Below are 22,384 nucleotides of genomic sequence, written 5' to 3'. Positions count from 1 at the left end.
AATACGAAAAGGGCTGGGGGTGTGGCTCAGTGCTTAATCGCCGCTGGTTTCAATCCCTAGTAACAAAAAACGAAACTCCTAGGTTTGTCCCCACCACTGCCTTACATCCTGGCAGCTTCACTCATTTGTTAGCTGCCTGCCATTTACACCTGCTTTCTTATCAAAAGCCCTACCCCATCCAGACCCTGAACACTCCCTTCCTGGATTCCATAATCACTAGTACAGTGAGGACTCCATTGATAGCCAGAAAGAATTCTGGATTCCGTAAATGTGTTTAACCATTATGTTCTTTACAATGACAAGAATCTCCCTGATAGCTCAAGATGTGGGATGAAAACAATTCCTGACCACAGATTTTCTCCTTTAGTTCCCCTTTTTTCCATTACTGTACCAATCGCCCTGGTCCTGGGCTCTCTTGCATCTTGGCAAGGAGACCCTGTGGTGGGGAGATTTCCAGCAGGCTTTTTCATAGAACGCTCAAACTCTCAGTAAATAGATTTTATTCTCCATTAAAAGCCCTGACACAGCTGAGTTTCTTCAATTTATGCCACCAGGCTCTTCTGGAGTCTGTTCCAAGTGAGAAGTTACAACAGTCCACGAAACAAAGCAGAGTTCAGGGGCCAAACAGTCTTCACTGTGCTCTCAGATGCCTGGCTTCATTGTCCCCAATTTGATCTTGATTTGGAATCTCTAAACCCAGACGACGCAGAGAACGTGCAAAGAAGTGAGGAAGCCTACAGACCAAATGGAGTTCCTCCTTCCTGGACCCCAGGGCAGGCAGCACCAACTGCCGGGCATGCAGATGAAGGGGGATGTGGCGGGCCTTTGACTGTTCCAGCCCCAACTTCTTCAGAATGCCAACAGGAAGCTTCTACACAAAGACAAGACAGACCCTTGTGAGCAAGACTACCCTTGTCCACCCTTGACCAGCATGCAGAGTCAGAGGACTCCCACCTAAAACTAACTAACCCCCTGGAAATCCCAGTAATGGATAGTCTGCTTTAGTGGCATGTCTAGGAAGGGCTCAGAAACAGGTAAGAAAAAACCAGACCAAAGAAATTTTATGGGCTCATACTCTGGCCCTGCAAGAGAATAAACTACAACATTAAACAATGAAAAAAGTTACTCCATATTTCTTTAGCATGAAAGGTAGCTTTTAGTTTCAGGAAGATTTCTTCCCCTTGCCCACAACATCACAACAAAATCTGATGCTGATCAAATAAAGGAGTAAGGTTTTGCTCATAGATTCTAAAGCTCCATGAGAATGAGATCTGTTTCTAAATTCTGTAGAGTTAGATAATCAATATAGTGCCAAGCCTGGAAACAATACTTGCCATGACTTACTTCAGGATTTTTTTTTTTTTTTTTTTTGAGAGAGAGAGAGAGAATTTTTTTTTAACATTTATTTTTTAGTTTTCGGCAGACCCATCTTTGTTTGTATGTGGTGCTGAGGATTGAACCCGGGCCGCACGCATGCCAGGCGAGCGTGCTACCGCTTGAGCCACATCCCCAGCCCCACTTCAGGATTTTAACAAAAAGAAAACTCAAGTGCTCTCCCTTATTTGTTTAATACTCCCTATTAAACCAGTGTTACCTGAGGGGCCAATCTATTCCAGTCTGAGTACTTGTGATCACCAAGGACTGGGCAATCCAATCCAAAAGACAGGTGAACTCGAAGTTGATGTTTCACTCCTTGAGAAAGAGAAGGACTTATGAGAAACTACAGAAACAATGTCAGTGCTGGAATCTGCTTCAAATCATATTAAATCAAAGCACAGTAAACTGGCAAAGACCTAACTACAATAAGTTATGAGGAATACTGTAACAAGCTATAAGCTATGCAGCATCAACCAGCTTAAGAAATGAACATTATAATCACTTCAGATAATCACCCCATGAAGTTGGCATCCACCATTACCCTGACTTTTTAATAACGTTACTACATAATAATAAATAGTATTCTTCTGCACATTTTAAAACTGCAGTAAAATATATGTAAAATTTCCCATTTTAACCACTTTTAAGTATGCAATTTATAATATTAGGTATATTCACATTGTTTTACAGCATCAGCATCCATTTCTCAAAGAATTTCACCAGCATCCATTTCTCAAAGATTTTCATCTTTCCAAACTGAAAGTCTTGAACCCATTACACAATGATTCCCCATCACTTCCTTCTTTCTCTCAACCCCAACCCCAAGCTTTTGGCAACCATCACTCTACTTTGTTTCTGTGAATCTTACTACTCTTGGTACCTCATATAAATGGAATCATACAGCATTTGTGCTTTTGTATCTAGCTTATTTTACTTAGTATAATGTCTTCATGATTTACCCAGGTTGTAGTATATATCAGAATTTTCTTTAACTCCCTTTTTTTGTACTGAGCATTGAATCCAAGGGTACTTTATCACTGAGCTATATCCTCACTCCTTTTTATTTTGGGTCAGAGTCTCACTAAATTGCCAAGGCTGGCCTCAAACTTGTATTACTCCTGTTTCTCAGCCTCCTGAATAATAGAATTAAAGGCCTGCATGACCATACCCAACTGTATTTTCAAATAAAGGTATCCAAAATCTAGCCTTCTGCTACCCACAATGATCCCTCTGGGGACACTTGTCTCAGAGCAGTACCAAAAGGCCATGGTCATATAAATAAGCTACCCCTCATCCCACCCACAGTATCAGTGTCTCATAACAAGGGCAGAGTCAAGCACAAGGCCCCGGACAAAGCATCAGAATGGGGGTACCCTCACCAGTTACAGGCTGGAGCTCCACGAGGGCAGAGGACAGAGTGCTGCTGAGCACCTGGTACTGAGTCATGGCAATGTGGGCATTCCGGTTGGTCCGTACTTTGACCATCTTACCACTGTTCATGCGGTAGCTCGGGGACAGCGTCATCTAAAGATAAAGTAATCAAGATATGATTTCCAAGGAAGAACAGAAACCCATACCTCAGAAAGGCAGCTCACCCACCTTGTGGTGTTGCTGCTGGCCTTGCACCTCCTTCTCAATGATGGGAATATCCACGACTCCTGCCGAGGGCACGGGGACATGCACAGTGATGGCCCTAAGGGAAACACACAGATGGTTGCTTTAGTCACATAAGGCAGAGAAGAGCTCTTGGATTTGCCTGTATAGAGGATTTCACTCCAGACCTTCTGCACTAACATGGGTACTTCTTATGAACTTTTATGCCTGTCTGTGATGAGACGAGAGGGAGACCACCAATAAAAGAGATTCAGAACGGGTGATTGTTGTGGCTGAAGTTCTTGTGACTTTCTGGGGGCACAGTAAAGTCCTGATTTATCTGTGTGACAAATACGGTAGGAGTGGTCCTCTGAGTTTGTCATTAGATCCATTTATTCACTTAGTCTACGATCAGAACCCACTATCTTTTATTACTTAAAAAAAGAAAAACAGGGCCAGGCGTGGTGGTGCACGCCTATAATCGCAGTGGCTTGGGAGACTGAGAAAGGAAGGTCACAGGTTCAATGGCAACCTCAGCAACGGCAAGGTGCTAAGCAACTCAAGTGAGACCCTGTCTCTAAATAAAATACAAAATAGGGCTGAGAATGTGGCTCAGTGGTTGAGTGCCCCCAAGTTCAATCCCTAGTACCCAAAAGAAAAAAACAAAAAAAGGACACACCAGAACCCTATTCTCCCAATTTTCTTTTTTAAAATTTTTTATTTGTATATGGAAACAATACCTTTATTTTGTTTATTGTTATGTGGTGCTGAGAATTGAACCTGGTACCTCACACATACCAGACAAGTGTTCTACTACTGAGCCATAACCCCACACCCCAATTTTCTTTTAATCGAATATCCACTCTTAAATGCTGGAATAAAAGACCACGTAATTAATATAATTTTTTATCCTTCCCCAACATTCTATAATTAGTATTCATGACATTAATAGTAAAAGACTTAAGAATATAAGTAGTATCCAGTTTTCAGATTAAGCATTATACCAAAGAAAATCATGTGGGACTCTCCAAGAATGATCTCTTATTATAATGGTTCTTAAATTTGATTGTATATTCTAGACATTTATAGAGCTTTTTAGAACTTTTTTTTTTCTTGCAATACTAGAGATAAAACCCAGGGCCTCACATATGCTAGGCAAATGTTCTACCACTGTGCTACATCCCCACCTCCTGTTTGTGAGCTTTTTTAAAAAAAATAAAATAAAGACACCAATCTCCACAGCCACCAGATTTATGAATCAGAACCTCTGTGGGTGGGTCTTAAGCACGCAGATTTTTAAAGGGCTCCCCAGATCATAAACTATCTGCAAAATCTGTAAAAAATAACAAAAAAAAAAAAAACAAATGGACTAACATCCAAAATATAAATATTTGTAAAGCAAACAGAAAATAATAACCCAATATGAAAATAGGCAAAGGAGAAGTAAACAGTCTATTATTCCAAGAAAGAAAGGGAAACTCAACCAACCAATAAATCCAAAAAGACAGCAAATATCACTAGTACATAGGGAAATAAAAAAAGATCTTTTTTTTTTTTTTTAACCCATCAGAGTGGCAAGCTTTTTAAAAACGCTTTGGTTAGTATAAGGGGAAGTAGGTAAGACCACCACTCATGGGAGTATAAAGTGACTTTTGGAGAGCACTTTGGGGACTAATAAAATATCAAACATGCACACCCTTCAACCTAGCAATTGTTTCCAGGAATTTATTCTAAAAATATTGCCATGGCTTAGATGTGGTTTGTTCCTGCCAAAATTCATGTTGAAATTTAATTGCTGCTGTAGTGGTATTGGAAGGTAGGCAATTTAAGAGGTGATCAGGACGTTGAGAAGGATGCATGCTGGATCATTACCACATGTGTGGACCACTACAAAGCAAGGCTGCCCTCCTGTTTCCTCTCTTCCACACATGCCCACTTACCCTACCACTTTCTGCCATGAGTTGAAGCAGCACACCAGCTCATGCTCTTGGACTTCCTAGCCCCCAGTACTATAAGCCAAAATAAACCTCTTTACTTTATAAATTACCTAAGCTCAAGTATTGTTACAGCAACAAAAAATGAGTTAATATACATTCACATATTCTTTACAATAGACTCTGAAAAATGGGAAGTTATCTAAACATCTATTCATACAGTAGAATAACAGAGTCACTACAAAGGGAACAGCTTTAAATGTACAACACAAAATGCTCTCCAAGATATTTGATCAAAATGAAATCAGCAGGGTACAAAGCAGTGCATAAATGTGTTGCCATATAATGTTTATGTATGCCCAGTATAACACTTAAAAGTTTACAAAAGATACTGGTAGAAGTATTGCCTTTGGGGAAGGAAATTGCTGAAATGCAGAACAGTGGGTTTCTCTATTGACTCATGTATCCTTTTTATTAAAAAAAAAATGAGGTAGACTTATATGGAAAGATCCCTAAGACACAAATTAAGTATATATATGTACGTGTGTATGTGTGTGTGGGGGGACAAGTATGCAAATTGTACAATGTGAAAAATATACGAATAAGTATATCTAAATGTGTGATATATGTGTATTCATAAGTGTATGTAGGTACATACACAAATACCGCATATACAAGACATGTGTAAATGAATTGAGTAAGGACCAGAGAAACAAAAATTAAATAGACCACAGTGGTTGCTACTTCAAGGGAAGAGACTAGAATGGCAGAGTGGGTTGATTCTCCAGAAGCTTTTGTCTTTGTTTCACTATTTCAACCAAAAATGAAATCATATATTTCATGTACAATTAATTTTGATAGCTTTGATGTACAATCATAATTAAAAACCACTATTTATTTAACGTTCTCAACACCAAATCTGTTTTAAGTATTTTTTATATCCTAATAGGTGATAGCGCAGGGCCTTCTACTAATAGTTGCTGCTGTATGATGAGGAACAGAAGAGATTCCTCCATTTATACCACCTCTACTTCCATCAATGATCCTCATACCAGTACTTCTTTGCCACCTGACGGGTTCTAAACAACTCTTGGACTTGATGTGCCACATCTTTCTCCCAAGCCAACACCATTACGCCTGTGGTTTCCTTGTCTAGCCGGTGGCACAGATGTAAGGGCTCTGCCTTGTGGCCATGAAGCATCTTTGCCAGGATAGGCAGCACATCACTGATGCAGAGCTGGACCCCAGGGCCACCTAAGGAAAAAGACAGAAGTTTGAGAGCTTTTACCAAAGAACTAACTTAGGAGAAAAGTCCTCATGCATAAACTGTCAATGTGTTCTAGAGAAATACTACTGAAGTGTAGGAAGGGCTAGCAACATCAGTATATCTAAAGACCTCTCTAGCTATAAATGAATCTAAAGTCCCCAATACAGGCTACTAAGTCAGAATCTGCCTTTTAACAAGCTGCCCAAGTGACTTACAGGCAATTAAAATTTGAGAAACACTGCCCTAGATTATGTGGCTTTCTCCTGGATATACTTTGCAGGACCATAAGGCCCTCTTAGTCATTGCAGAAGAGTGGTTACGGGAATGGGGTTTGGGATTAGACATTCCTGGTTTCTCCTTTTTGTACTCACCTAACTAGCCACTTGACCTCAGACAGATTACTTGTATTTCCAATTTTGTTTTCTCATGTAAAAGAAAAAAAAAAAAAGAGGGAGGTAAATAACTGGAAAATAATCTCACTGGGGAATGATAAGGCAAGAAATTGTTTTTGGAAGAGGAAAAAATTCATGTAAAGTACCGCTTTAATTCTTTGTCTTTATGGACAACTTTCTCTTAACTTCCCCCAAAGGATTACCTTCTTCTAGAAAAAAATATTCCTTCTCTCTCTCCACCTTTTTCACCAATACATTTTACCCTATCAAACTTTTCTGACTCACTTCAGCTGTTCCTTATTACTACATTCAACGTTTAGTTATTTAAAGACAGATCTGAGTGTCCTGTTAAGTTCCAGAAGTTTTATTTGGCATACTCCACCACAAACACACCTTTTAAAAATATTATTATGTATTTTGTGTTATTTTCTCTTTCCCAGTTTCGTGTGTTTATTTGTGAAACAGGATCTAAGCTGCCCAGGTTTGCCTAGAACTCCCAATCCTGCTGCCTCAGCTTCTCAAGTATCTGGAGTTACAGGCACTTGCCACTGCACCTTTCTCTCTTTCCCAGTTTTGATGAAAAATAACCTGAGGACTAAGAACACACAGTCTTTATATTTTTTTACAATAGTCCCTGTGGTAGTCTGCACACAACATTCCAGGAATGACTGCTGTTCAAATGTTTGGAAATGGGTTTACCTTATTTATGTAATACTCTACAAAGGTTTAATTAATTTGAACGCAAGAGTGCCTCACCTGTAATACTTCATAAATGCCCCTAGTTGTGGCAGAAAGCAGTAACAGGTTCTGCTCCCTTGCCCACATGGTTCTTACCATGGACAGGAAGACCGTAGGGCTTATTGATGACCACAAGGTCCTCGTCCTGGTGGAGAATCCCTCGGCTCAGTGCCTTTGCAAGGACGTTAGGGTGAACTCGCTGCAGCTGCCGTGTGAACCGCACGAGTTCTTGCACTCTCCGTTGAATACGGTTTATTGGTTCCTACGGAGAGAAGGAGAGGTGGGAATGCCTGGTGACTAGTAGTAAGCGAAACAGAAGGGAAGGCCCTCAATAAGCGTGAGTATTTGGGTAGGGAATGCCTGTATCTCTGAGTTAGACTCAGGTCTTTCTCACCTTCGTACCTACGCGGTGGTCGGAACTGAGCCTGGCAACAGCAAAGACCCAGCCCAAATGAAGACCACGTAACCCTACAGACCTACCCTCTCCGCAGTCTGCCCATTCTCCTACCTTTACTTACTTGCCGCCCAAGGACCCTCCTACCTCACACCCTGCCTGGGAAACTGTGCGCACTGCCAGTTGGGAGTCGTGGTCCTTCCGGACTTACCGGCTTTTTCTTCTCTTGTTCCCGTTTCTGGGCTCGGAGCCTCTCCGCTAGTCTCTGGGCATTCAGAGGTCTAGTAGCAGCAGCGGTGGAACAAAATGGCTTTGAGACGAGAGTGAAAAGACTCCCCAAACGCGGGCCGGTACCCCGGACCCAGGCGCCAGACGCAGTACAGCTGGGCGCCGCCATCTTACCAAGGGAGGGGCAAGCTACGACCACGTGGAGAAGAGTGACAACAGGGTGGAGGGAGTGGGTGGGCTCCTTGGGTCACGTGTAGAGGGCGGGACCTGCGGGTCACGTGGGCGGTGCGCGCTCAGTGCGGCTGCGCCGGCCGGTAGCTGCAGCTGGAGCCGTGGCGTTTGGAGGAGACGCGGTGAGTGTAAGGGGAAGCCGGGCTGGGACTGGGCAATGTCCGTGCCTCAACGTTTTCCGCGTCCCCAGGATCTCGGTTCTTGGAAAACACAGCCCACGAAAGCGGTTGTCCCTTTGGGACACAACTCCAATCAAAAACACTTCCCCGCCCCCGCACCCTCTTAGAAGAGAAACCCCACGGACGCTTGCCCCACTGTCTTCTCAGGCACCTACTTCGTCCCTCTTGGCAACCACCTCCTTGGCGGGGACGCGGCGTGTCCCCTCCTGTTTCCTTACCGCTCGACCTCCGGAGATGCCCGGATCTCTAGCCTCTCCACCTCTCACCTTCCGACTCTCTTATGTCTTTGTTCATGTTGTAACCTACCCTCTCTTCCTCCTCTCCCAAGGATGATGGTCCCTTCTTTCATCCCAAGCCCCTAGCCCGTATTTCCTGCGAAGGGAGCACACGGGTTTCTTCTGTCCTTCCTCAGGAATTCATTTCTTGCGGTCTCCTCCTGCTTACCTTCTCCACTCTTCACAGAGAAAAAACGAAGTACAGGGCACCGACCTTCCCTTCTCCCTTTTGCTTTATTTTTGCCCTCCGTAGTTTGCTGCCCCAAACGCTTTCTTCTTACATGATGCAGTGTTGGGACTCCCATACCTGAACTGCAAGCGACTTCCTCTGATTTCACTTAAGGGACGGCTGGGAAGATGAACATCTGTTTGGGATGGTAGTCTTAAAAATACCTTGGGATGTACGTGCCTTTCGTTAAGAATTAAAGGTAATGCTGTGCTGAGTTCTGAAAGAATGTCTTGAGAAAAACCAATGAAACTGAAATGACGGTAGAAGGATAGCAGGAGGTATGCTTGGGGAGTTAAGAGAATAGGAAGTGAATTAGGTTTAGGTCCTTCCTCTCCAAGAGATTGACAGAAGGGAGTAATGGAGCATAAAACAAAGTTGAACAGATGGAACTAGCCTAATGAAGACCTTAAGTTGAAGAGTTTAAACTATAAATGATGGGTAGCTGAGTCTTTGAAGCTTCGTGAGAGACTCCTTGGAAGTGGAATTCTGGAAATGAATGTGACACTTAAATGCAGGACCGATTGTAGCAGGGAAGCTATCTGGGATGCTGCAATCTATGTGATCAGTAATGAGGCTGTGCCCTATTCTAGTGTACCCTTTGCCCTACAAGGTACTGTTTTTTGTTTGAATCCATTTAGTTATATGCAAGTCAAGATACATCATTGGCGGGCTGGGGCTGTGGCTCAGTGGCAGAGCACTTGCCTCGCACATGTGAAGCACTGGGTTCAATCCTCAGCATCACATAAAAATAAATAAAAATAAAGATATGGAAAAAAGATTTAAATTCTTAAAAAAAAAAAGATATATCATTGGCAACTACTGTTGATTTGTGAGTCCTTTGAGGACTGTCCCCCATACCTAGCATTTAGTAAGTTCACAAATATTTTTTAGGAGGTTGAAGTACATCATGGACATATTAGGTGTTTCTAAACTTTTTGAATTGTCTTATTTCTGTCAGTTTTGGACCTGAAGAGTAAAGATAGGGGTAAATACATTTGTAAGGAATATGGAAAAAATCTTGTGTGTTTCTGAGATAAGATAAATGATCTGGAATAAATACAAAGAACTCCAAGGGAGATTGAGAAACAACTAGTGTTTCCCCTTCTATAATTGTTTGTTTTTGTTTTCCCCAGTAAATTCACAGAACATAAATTTATAAATCTTGAGAAATTCCACCCTAAAAAATTACTACCCTTTATCTATATGCACCAGACCCAGGTTCTAATTTTATTAAACTGTTGCACATGCCTTGTTACTTAGTTACATGAAGTCCCTTTTCCAAGGACCCTGAAATTTGGACTTCAGAGTTTAAATGCATATCATTACATTAATTGCAAACCTGTTTTCTATACAGGATTTTTGTGGTGTGAGTGAAAGTACTGGGAGAATCTTTCTGCCTTTTGGCACTCAAGAAATACTTCTAAAGAATTGGCATTCTGGCCAGTAATCCCAGCGGCTAGGTAGGCTGAGATAGGAGGATCCTCAGGTTCAGAGTCAGCCTCAGCACAGCGAGGTGCTAAGCAACTCAATGAGACCCTGTCTTTATTTTATTTTATTTTTTAAAGAAAGAGTGAGAGAGGAGAGAGAGTGAGAGAGAATTTTTAATATTTATTTTTTAGTTCTCGGCGGACACAACATCTTTGTTGGTATGTGGTGCTGAGGATCGAACCCGGGCCGCAGCATGCCAGGTGAGCGCGCTACCGCTTGAGCCACATCCCCAGCCCATGAGACCCTGTCTTTAAATAAAACGCAAAATAGGCTGGGATTGTGGCTCAGCGGTTGAGTGTCCCTGAGTTCAATCCCCAGTACCAAAAAAAAAAAAAAAAAAAAAGGCATTCTGTGACAGAAAACAAAAGAAAGAACAACTCAGATGTCATTGCTTCTTGACTTAGAACTTGTGTTCTTCAGTTTCAGGTTAACCCAAAGCACACACCATAGTGCCTTGGAGAATAAAAACATTAGTCACTTTTTTTCTGGAGAAGGAACCTTTGTTTTCTTTCTTCTTCGTTTGTGTTTTTCTTGTTGAAACTTTGTAAGAAGAATTTAAAGAATTCAAAGTTTTTGTTATCACTTTACTAGCTTTAGCCAACTTGGGTCCAGAAGTTACAACTTCCTTGTTTCTCTTATGAGGCTAGGCTGCTGTCTCAGTATAAAGAATGTATGCAAATATCATGTGTCTCTTTCCTTTTTTTTGTAATTCTGTGGTGCTGGGGATTGAGCCCAGGAGCACTCTACTATGAAGCCATATCTTCAGCCTATTCTTTTCTAAGACAGGGTCTTGCAGAGTTGCTGAGGCTGGCCTCAAACTTGTAGTTTTTCTGCCTCAGCCCCCTAAATAGCTGGAAATACAAATGTGCACTGTGCCCAGCATTCTTTTTTAAAATCTCTGTTGCCTCCTTCCTCTTCCTCATTCAATTGATGATATTTTAGGCATTCATTTTTCTACTTCTTCACAGTTGCACATTGTCTTTTTGGTTGGGGACTACCCTTGTCTGAACTGTTTTCTCAGTATAAAATTCTATTAATGGGTCTTCATTCTTATGAAGTCTAATTCTGTTCAAACATAACTTAATTACGTAGATTTTGACATATCACCATATATGCCCTCAAAATAATTAAATAAAGAAGAATTTGGGCTGGGGTTGTGGCTCAGTGGCAGAGAGCTTGCCTAGCCGTGTGAGGCACTGGGTTTGATTCTCAGCACCACATGTAAATAAATAAAATAAATATTAAAAAAAAACTTGATTTTTTTAAGACTATTTTTCACTCTGTGCAGGAACAAGGACTACCAGTAAAGGAACTTGAAGTTAAATACCGTATACATAAGGTTGATTAATGGCATCAAGTTAAATGGCAACCCCTCAATAGTGATTTGCTAGTTGTAGATTAACCAGAGATCACATTTCCCCTAAGAGCAGGAAGTACTTGGACAATGTTTTAAAGAGATTAAAAGAAGCAATTAGCAGGAACTCTCTGAAGGTGTTCTGGAAAATACAGTTCTTGGGAGCCAGAAGATCTGGAGACTAGTCCCAGTTCAGCTTTTATGAACTTGAAGAAATAATATGGGTTTCAGTTTTGTCACTTAAAAGTTTAAGAGCTTTACAACTGTAAGCTTCTCAGCTGTGAAGATTTTCCAGTGACACTTCAGTACTTTCGACTTTAACAAGTGGAATTTCTCTCAGACTTATCTTGAATGCATTTAGCATTGGTACAGAAAATCTGCCAGTGCCACTAAACTAATATTTATATTTGGAGTTTACTTCATTTAATGGTGTTGGAATAATCAAGATTTCTAATGGGGCAGGGGAGGGGCATATAGAAAAATATTTGGGAGTGTGAGGCTCAATGGTAGAGCACGTGGTAAGCATGTAGAATGCCCTATGCCCTGGGTTCAGGGCATTCTACGTGTTTATTATTTCCCTGCACTGGAAAAAATATTAAAATATTAAATCTATAACATATACTATCTCTCATACTTTTATTTAGCTTTTGAATAATGATCCGGGCAAATCTAACTTAAACCACTGCTTCCCAGACTTTTCTCATTTCACAGCACATATGGAAATAATTGTTCTATCATTAGGAAAAGCTGAAAGTTACCCACAGAAGGCAACTGGCCTGGGAGCTGTGGCAGTCCACAGTCCCCACTTGGCAACATCAAGGCTAAGGAGATACATCCCTACCCTGAGACCTGACTGAATATTAGGAAGGTAGGCTTTGCACATTCAAGGTCTTTGCCCCAAACTCTGCCGGACTATGAATAGGAACTGTATTATTAGTTACTTTTGTTAAATTGGTCTCTAATCTTATTTTTTGTGTTTATGTTCCTTTCTACTTTTGGCTAGTTTACATTTAAAGACCATACTTATCCTTACACAGTGGCTTTTCTAAAAGTATGTGAATGATAGCTAACTGATGAAGAGATGGGAAATACTTTTGCCATAATATGGTGACACTGTTAAGAGTATATAGGCAGTCTTGGTCTGCCTATTTAAAGATAAATAATATCCAGAGTCAAAGACCACCATGCAAGGGAATATGTGAATTTCTTTGAATGGTTTATTTCATACTTTCTTTTATAAAAGTAATAGGTCTGGGGTTGTGCCTCAGTGGTAGAGCACTCGCCTAGCATGCTTGAGGCACTGGGTTCGATCCTCAGCACCATGTAAAAACAAAATAAATAAGATAAAGGTATTGTGTCCACCTACAACTTAAAAAAATAAATAAAAGTAATAGTTAAAAAACAAGGGGCTGGGATTGTGGCTTAGCAGTAGAGCGTTTGCCTAGCATGTGCAGGGCCCTGGGTTCAATCCTCAACACCACATAATGGTAAGTGAATGGAATGGAGGTATTGTGTCCAACTATAACTAAAAAAATAAATATTTTAAAAAAATTTAAAAATACCAAAAAAAGAGTGGGAAGAAATCATTCTTAGCTTCTCTTTTCCATATGTGTAAATATCATAGTTTTTCTCTAGTCCTTTTTTTTGTGTCCTTTTTTGAATTATTATTTGTGGAAATTTTCAAACGTTTACAGAAGTAGAGAAGATACTCTTTTAACAAACCTCCATTTACTCATCAGCCATCTTCTACATTTAACCAAAACAATGTCTTCAGCTGCATTCCATGCCCTCCTTCACCTCCCAGATAGTTTTGACTCAAATTCCAGATAATGATTTGTTTTCAAAATAACCATGATACCATTATCATTCCTTAATAATAAATGCATTCCTTAATATCATCAAGTAACCAGTCAATGTGTGGATATTCCTCCCCGCCCACCCCCCCTGCACTTAATTGTTGAAGAGTTTGAATTGACATTCAAGAAAGATCCATATATGATGCATATACTTTTGGTTAGAATAAAAATACCCAGTACCATCTTAATAACTAAATATTAAATGTTTTTACAAAAATAAATGATTAATTATTAAAAAAAATAATACTACCCAGTGGACATATAGAAGAGACATTGTTTCTAAACCTTGCAAGTGATAGAGCCCTAGTGGCTAAGAGCTTTCACTTCAGCCACTTGCTAACTTTGTGACCTTATGAAGGTTACTTATCCTCTCTCACATTAGCATTTTAATTTGAGGGGAGGGTATGGGAGATGGAATCCAGGGCTTTCCACAAACTAATCATGTGTTCTAAGCTGAGCTGTACGCCCCTCCCCACAAGCCCACTTTAGTATTTTTAAATTGTAAAATGTGAGTGATCTGCTTTAGGGCTACTAGAGGATTAAGTGAATTAATGCATATTAAAGCACTCTTGTAGATTTTAGCACATTGTCAATGAATATTGGCTATTCCCAGCACATAGTGCACCAGGTGCATAAGTATTTGCCAGATAGATCATAAATGTGCTGAGTCAAGAAATAGGGTACTTAGTTTATCTCTGGTGCTTAGGTGATTCACTTCAAAGTTTTGGACCTTAAATTTCTCACCCAGAAAAGGTGGTGGATTGAACAACTAGATGATGAAATTCTTGTGCTTATTGGAAGTAAAGAGCTCAGTATTTAGAAAGGTCATGAACTTTGGTAAAAGACTGGGCTTTGCATTGGGGGCCTTGTCATTTACAAGCACTTATGCTTTATAGCCTTAGTTTCTTTGTATGTAAAATGAAATTAATAATATTTACCTGATAAGATTGTTGTGATAAGCAACAAATAAATATATGTGGTGCCTAGCATAGTAGATACTTAACATTATTAGTAGCATATCATGAATACAGGGCATTATATTAGCACATTTTCAAAACTGTATAAAGATTTGTGTATTTAGCCAGGTATGTTGGTGTACGCCTGTGATTCCAGTGGTTCCGGAGGCTGAATCAGGAGGATCACAGGTTCAAAGCTAGCCTCAGCGAAAAGCAAGGCACTGAAAGTGAGACCCTGTCTCTAAATAAAATACAAATAGGGCTGGGGATGTGGCTCAGTGGTTGAGTGCCCCTGAGTTAGTCCCTGGTAGCAAACAGTGTATTTTAAGGATGATCAAGATAGTAATATGGGAAAATGAATACACACTTGAAGGGTGAACATGGTTTCCAGAACAAGAACAGTGGAAAATTGAGGAACTATGAAACCATGTGGTTGGATAAAAGCCCAAAGATATCAAAACCTAGAGAAATTAGAGAAATATTTGTGACAGATGTTTACTTAAGGTAGGATAAACCTATTTTCTTCATCATTTGAAATTTGAACAAGAGTAAGTTAAAGATGTGGATCTTTGCATTTTCATTGTTAATTATGGGCACATACTGTTTCCCTTACTGATATTGTTAATATGATGATAATAAATCCCACTAGCTGTTGTTAGGTGAGTTGAACTGTGAACTGATTTTAGAAAACCAAATCCATGCAGAGTTTACCGATCCCAATGTGCATCTCCCAACTTGACTGATGATAAAAATCACAAGGGTCAGACGTGGTGGTGCACACCTGTAATCCCACCAACTCAGGAAGCTGAGGCAGGAGAATTGCAAGTTTGAGACCAGTCTCAGCAATTTAGCGAGACTGTCTCAAAAAGGGCCAGGCACAGTGGTGCACACCTGTAATCCCAGCAGCTCTAGAAGCGGAGGCAGGAGGATCATGAGTTCAAAGTCAGCCTCAGCAATTTAGTGAGATGCTAAGCAACTCAGTGAGACCTGTCTCTAATAAAAATAATAATAATAATAATAATAATAATAATACAAAATAGGGCTAGGGATGTAGCTCAGTTGTTGAGTGCCCAAGTTCAATCCCTGGCACCACCACCACCAAATAAATAAATAAATAAAAAGGGCTGTGAAGTAGCTTAGTGGTAAAGTGCCCCTGAACCCAATTCTTAGTCCAAAAGAAAGACTCACTGAGGATGCTTGTAAATTTACAGATCACCAGAACACTGCTGTCGAGATTTTGATTCAATAAATGCCAAATTGGAACCCAGGAATCAATTTCCTCCCTCTCAAAGTAATTCATCTATAAGATTTTTAAAAGTCCTATAGTACTGAAAGACTCATAATGGGGCAGGGGGGACTCTTCTCCCTCTCTCCTTATCTTATATTTCTGTTCTTTAGAGGCAGCCAGTCAGGGTTTTTGCTCTTTCCTCTAGCATGATCTTCATGTTTCTAAATCATTTGATAAACTATTGGTTATTTTCCCCCTCACATTGGGCCCGTTGAGTTCCTACAGTGGACCTATAGTTCACCCATCTGACCACTTCCCTACCTTTCCCCACCCTCTTCTCCTTAACAGAGTTATATTTGTCATCTTTGGTTATCACAGGCAACGTTTGTGTATTTATATTGTTGCCACATATTGTTCACTGAGGAGTCAGATGACCTGATACAGCTGTGTTCCTCCAGTTTAGGTTGGCCTGCGCATGTGTTTTTCATGTACCTACCGTTAATTTTTTTCCAAGTGTGCTAACGTATTTGTCACATTCTTATCACTAACATTGTCTGCACTTGTACCACCTTGTTTGCTTATTGGAGCCCTGCCTTTTCCTTCTCCCAGATTTACTGTTCCTCTTAGGCACTGCTGCCCAAGTGTCCTAGAACTGCCCTACCCTTCTCTCACCTCCTTCCCGTGAGGGAATCAGGTCTTCCTCTCTCTGAGCTTTCTCCTTGTTTTCTTGAAGCATGTATTCCCGTCATTTCCTGACAGGTATTTGAATAACTTTATTTTGCCCCACATAATGTTTGATGGTTCAGCAGGTTAGAGGTTTGAAATAATTTACCTCACAGCATTGAAGGCATTGCAATACTATTTAGTGATGTTTGTAATTGCTTTAGAGGCCTGGTGATTTAAACTCTTTTTATGTGACCTTGTTCTGTTTTCTTTTTCTGACCCTGATGTTCTGAGTTTCAGGGTGGTGTGCCATGGTACAGGTCTTTCCTCATTTCTTGTGCTGTATTATTGGTGGGCCTGTTCATTCATTCATTCATTCATTGTGTCTTTCAGTTCTGGAACATTTCCTTGGATCATTTCTCTAACTTTTCTCCCATCTTTTCTTTCTTTCTTTCCTTTTCTTTTTGCTTTTTTAAAAAATAATATTCATTCATAAAACCAAATACCAATTTTTTTTTTTATATAAGGAGGCTGATTCATAGTGGGATAGGGAATGGGAGCATGGGAGGAATAGACAAACTCTAGATAGGGCAAAGAGGTTGGAGGGGAAGGGAGGGGGCATCAAGTTAGAAATGATGGTGGAATGTGATGATCATTATTATCCAAAGTACATGTATGAAGACACTAATTGGTGTGAATATACTTTGTATACAACCAGAGATATAAAAAATTGTGCTCTATATGTGTAATAAGAATTGTAATGCATTCCACTGTCATATATAAATTTTAAAAAGAAAAAAAAATAACATTTGTTCTTGTTACACAAATACAATAGGCTCACATTGTGGGTTTTTAGATTTCCTCTGCTCTCTGCATTGACTCCATTTCCTCCAGGTGATTGGGAGGCTTTCCACCTATACTTCTTTGCCCAGAACTTCCCTCAGATATCCAGAGCTCTCTAAGCTCCTTCAAGTGACTTCTTAAAAATGACGAGAGCGGGGAGGGAAAGAGAGAGAGAGGGGAAATTTCATGGTAAAGGAAGGAGACCCTCATTGTTATACAAAATTACATATAAGAGGAAGTGAGAGGAAAGGGGAAAAAAAACAAGAGAGAGAAATGAATTATAGTAGATGGAGTAGAGAGAGAAGAGGGGAGGGGGGATAGTAGGGGATAGGAAAGGCAGCAGAATACAACAGACACTAGTATGGCAGTGTGTAAAAAAAGTGGATGTGTAACCGATGTGAATCTGCAATATGTATACGGGGTAAAAATGGGAGTTCATAATCTGCTTGAATCAAATGTATGAAATATGATATGTCAAGAGCTTTGTAATGTTTTGAACAACTAATAATATAAATAAATAAATAAATAAATAAATAAATAAATAAATAAGAATTCTGAAGAAACATTCCCCAAATGTTACTATTTTGTTAACTGGTTTTATCTCTTCTTTTCCATTTCTAGATAAGTATAGATACATAACAGTTTTTATCTGTGAGCCATTTGCAAGATGCACACGTCTTTTTATTCCTAAATATTCACATTTTCTAAAAATGAGAAATTATCTTCTATAAATATGGTGCAATGATCAAAATAGGGAAACTATATTATGAATATTCACTCTACAAATCTTATTCAAAATTTGATGTTATTTTAACAGTTGTCTTTGAAAAAAATAAATCCAGTTTTGGGAAATTTGAATATAAAAAAAAAATGCAGGCCCCCATTTCTGTTTCCTGCTTTGTTTTTCTCAAGAGTATTTGTCACCATTTAGCACACTAGGCATCTTATTTGTCTCCCCACCCCTACAATATAAAATCCACAAGGACAGGGATTTTATTTGTTTTGTTTCATTCACTGCTATAACTTCAGATCTAGAACAGTACCTGGCACTTAGTAGATGTTTATAATGATTAAGGAATGAATGAACTCTTCCATGAATGATTTCTTCAGAGGTTTAATGATCCTGTTTGTTCTTTTTGTTTGCTTTGTTTTTTTGTTAAGAGTGAAATACCATGTTGTGTCTTGTTGGATGGTGAGCATTACTGTAGGGTGATTGACACGTATGGATTTTGTGCATGTGTTTGTACAGATGTATGTGTTTGCTGGTATTTGTTCAGCTGACAGTGTTTTGGTTGCAAGGACAAGGAATAGGGCTCGAACCACATTTAGTATGTGCCTTTTGGCATAATCTATATATTTTTAGTTCTTTGTTCCTACTGATGTATTTGACTCGGGAGCCTTTTCAGATTTGGGTTCATTTTTCTCTAAGCCTCTGGATTTGAAGTTAGGAAAAGTACATGGGATAGTTTTATGGTTTAGCGGGGATAAAGAGAATTCTGCCATAAATAGAGACTCTGCTGATCCAGGTTTTCAGGTTGACATTTAAAACTTTCTGTTCGTCTGCTGAAGTCTTATCTTCTTTTCCCTCATTCCTGGTTTTATATTAAAAAAAAATCTGTTGTCATTTTGATGGGGATACTTGAAAACAGTAAGAGAGAAATTCTTACCAGCCAGGCTGGGCTGGTGTAGTGGCAAGTGCCTATAATCCCAGCAGTTTAGGAGGCTGAGGAAAGAGGATGGTGAGTTCAAAACTAGCCTCAGCAACTTAGGGAGACCCTGTCTCTAAATAAAATACAAAAAGGGCTGGTGATGTGGCTCAGTGCTTAAGCACCCCTGGGTTCATTCTCTGGTTCCAAACAAACAAACAAACAAATCACCAAGTTTTTATTCTAAGTGTCATAAAAGACAGCAGCACAATAATACCTATAAATCAAACAGAAGAAATGTTTCCTGTGTTCTTTTCAGAAGCTGATCTTTCAACTTTTGCTTATTTATCTTCAAGTGCCTTAAGAGTTGGCCTTGCCTTTTTAACTCTGCCCTAAGGAGCCCTTTGAGATCTGTTGTCAGAATTTGTGATTCGTTGCAGTGCTACAGATTCCATGGCAGTTCTGTCCATGGGGTGGGGCCAGAGACCAGTAATCCTCCACTGTCTTTGTCCCAGATTCCCACTCATTCCAGTGCCTCACATTCTCCAACTACCAGAAGTGTGCTGATGCTTGCTTTGTTTTGTGGAAACAGGTACTCCTGTGCGTGCGTGTGTGTGCACACGCACGCTGCCTGGGCCTTGTACATCCTAGGCAAGTGCTCTACGCACCTAGCAGCACACCCAGCACCAAGCACTACTGAACTTGTGTTGAATCCACAAGCTGCTTGAGAATTTTTAAGTTACTTTTACTAAAATACTAAAGTAAATGGAGGAAGAAGAATTGGGAAACAAAAGACGACACTAAGAAAGGGAATTTAGTATGTCAGAAGATTTATGGTGTAAAGCAGGTGCACACTGTAGTGAAGTATTCTTTTGATCAATAAGAACCTGAACCTAGGATGCTCGGACTTCTTCCAAGAATTCCTTTTAAATGCGCTTCTCTCCTAATAAGCCATAATGTTGGCAGTGGTTATCTCCATGTGGGAAATGGGTTGGTTTTCATTTTGCTCTGCCTTTTATTTATTCATTTATTTGCAGGGCTGAGGATTGAACCCTGGGCCTCTTATATGCTAAGCAATCCCTCTGCTACTGAACCACATCCCAGCCCTTTCATTTTGCTGTCTACTTAACTGGACTTATTTCCTACAGTACTTAAATGGCCTTTGTTCTATTTCAACCAGGGAGGAAAGATGCTTTCTTTTGGGGGGTTAGGGGGGGCAGTACCAGGGATTGAACTCAGGGGCACTTGACCACTGAACCATATCCCGAGCCCAATTTTGTATTTTATTTATTTAGAGACAGGGTCTCAATGAGTTGCTTAGCCCCACACCATTGCTGAGGTTGGCTTTGAACTCGTGATCCTTCTGCCTCAGCCTCCCAAGCTGCTGGAATTACAGGCATGCACCATTGCACCTGGCAAAATACTTTTTCCAGGATGAAGTATCCATCGCACTCTGTGTGCTCCCTGGAAGTCCTCCCTTGTCTTCCACTGATCTTTTGTTTTGTTCTTTTTAGATATTCATGACAGTAGGATGTATTTTGACATATTATACATACATGGAGTATATCTTTCCGTTCTTGCAGTTGTATGTGATATGGAGTTACACTGGTCGTGTATTCATATATGCACATAGAAAAGTTATGTCCAGGTCTTTCTGCTGTCCTCATATTCCCATCTCCCCTCCCTTCCCCTAATTCCCCTTTGACCAATCCAATGAACTTATATTCCTCTCTCCCCCTTCCTTTATTGTGTGTAAGCATCCACATATCAGAGAGACCATTCAGCCTTTGGATTTTGGGGATTGGCTTATTTCATTTAGCATGATAGACTTCAGTTCCATCCATTTACTGACAAGTGCCATAATTTCATTCTTCTTTATGGCTAAGTAATATTCCATTGTATATATGTACCACAGTTTCTTTATCCATTCATCTGCTGAAGGGTACCTAGGTTGGTTCCATAGCTTAGCTATTGTGACTAGAACTGCAATAAACAATGATGTTCCACTGACCTCTTTCTGAAAGAAGTCTGAGCTGTTTGTGAAAGCATGCTTTAGGTTCCCCTAACCTGCCTTTCTCTCATGAATTTTTTTCCTCAATTATTGTAACTGACCATTTTGAGTGATGTTTCCCACTCGACAAAGCAGTGCTTTTAGAACTATTTCTTCTAAGTTAGAAGCTGGTGCACTTTGTGACAGATAACACCTTTCTCCTTGGAGCTTTGAGATTTTTGTTTCAGATCTAACCAGTGTTTTCAACTCTCAGCTCATTGACATAGCAAAGAAAATATTGAATTTTCAATTAATTTTTGTTAGGGAAAAAAATAATCTGTCGAGTATCATGCTAGGTTAAGGTTACAGATTTAGACTTTCCTAGGTTGCCTTTTATTCATTCTCTGAAAAGATTATTGGAACTGGATCTACAGAATATGCTTAATGGTACATTCCTGAAGTACAGGACAATTTTTTTTTTTCAAAATCAGGAAATACTTATGTTAGTTCTTGAAACAGAAAGTAGGAAATAATTGCCCATAATCTTCTCACCCAAGGATTATTTCTACCATTCAGAGATTTATAGCACATGATAAGGAGCAGGTTGTTGAACTGTATTTCAACCTCAAGGAACCCTAAATATTAAAGAGCTAACTGAAACTTTAAAGTAGATAACTTGTGGACCTGAAACACAATAGAGATCTGAGCCGAGAGTCTCTTTTACACCATAAGAGTAATGGTTTAAGGAAGGGAGTGAATGGGTGAAGTAAATAATAGGGAGAGCCGTGAGGACTTTCAACTTTTAGCAAATGGGCAGAGAAAAATCTTTTACTAGAGAGTAGAAGAAAAGCCAGGAAAACATGAGAATGGACTTAAGTGTCCGCTGCTCCCAGGAGGCAAAGGAAGATAAACACCAACAATTTCCCCAAATTTTGCCTTAAGGTTATTCATTTCCCTAAAGCCTTCCTTGATCTGCCTACAGCACAAATGTTAGTTTAGTATCTTTGGTCCTATTAAACTTGGTTCAAACATGTCCTAAATACTTGTTTACAGTTATTTTTAAAGGTATGGCCCATGTTTTACTCATCTATGGCTAGGCAGCATTTCCTTGGGTCTTAACAACATGGACTCTGGAGTCCAGGTCCCATGTCTACTGTATAATAGCTGAACAGCCTTTAGCAAGCTGCTTCAGACATCTGCCCCTCAGTTGCATTATCTACAGTGTTCGTGATATGGGATGATAATAGAGTGTCTTGCAGGAGGGTGAATGTGCAGTACAGAAAACACTGCCTTGCTTTTTGTAAATTCTGGGTAGTGTTTAGGGGAGGTGAGCTAGAGGCAGTAATAGTAATATTCTTAACACAATACCTGACATTTAGTAGGTATTTGAACATGAAAATTCAAAAACTTGTATCTAATGTGATTCCTTTCATTTTAAACGCTACAAACTACAGAATATAAAATGGTCAGACCATAAGAAAACTACACACTGGAAGTGGACAGAATTAAGTGCAAGTAGTTTC

The 22,384-nt window shown here is 39.8% G+C and overlaps 2 protein-coding genes across 5 annotated transcripts in view; one reads left to right on the top strand and one right to left on the bottom strand.

The window, feature by feature from the left end:
- Positions 1-483: 483 nt before the first annotated feature.
- RPUSD4 (RNA pseudouridine synthase D4) lies at positions 484-8,112 on the bottom strand. The gene is made up of 7 exons (XM_081278944.1): positions 7,907-8,112; positions 7,398-7,563; positions 5,957-6,158; positions 2,977-3,070; positions 2,757-2,901; positions 1,595-1,692; positions 484-871 (listed from the first exon to the last, which is right to left on the bottom strand). The coding sequence occupies exons 1-7, from the start codon at positions 8,090-8,092 to the stop codon at positions 632-634; spliced, it is 1,131 nt and encodes a 376-aa protein (XP_081135070.1). The 5' UTR covers positions 8,093-8,112; the 3' UTR covers positions 484-631.
- Positions 8,113-8,167: 55 nt separating this feature from the next.
- FAM118B (family with sequence similarity 118 member B) overlaps positions 8,168-22,384 on the top strand; it is a 55,465-nt gene continuing 41,248 nt past the window's right edge. For 2 of the 4 annotated variants that reach the window (XM_081278943.1, XM_081278940.1), the window contains exon 1: positions 8,168-8,276. The gene's annotated coding sequence lies outside the window, so the exon portion shown is untranslated. Of the gene's footprint in view, positions 8,277-8,898; positions 9,037-22,384 lie in introns of all 4 variants that reach the window. The other 2 variants (XM_081278942.1, XM_081278941.1) reach the window with 2 other exon arrangements.

Source organism: Spermophilus citellus (assembly GCF_964194105.1).
Source record: "Spermophilus citellus genome assembly, chromosome: 2".
NCBI lineage: Eukaryota > Metazoa > Chordata > Mammalia > Rodentia > Sciuridae > Spermophilus > Spermophilus citellus.
Note: the sequence above shows the minus strand (reverse complement) of the source record. Positions and strands in the feature narration are given on the sequence as shown.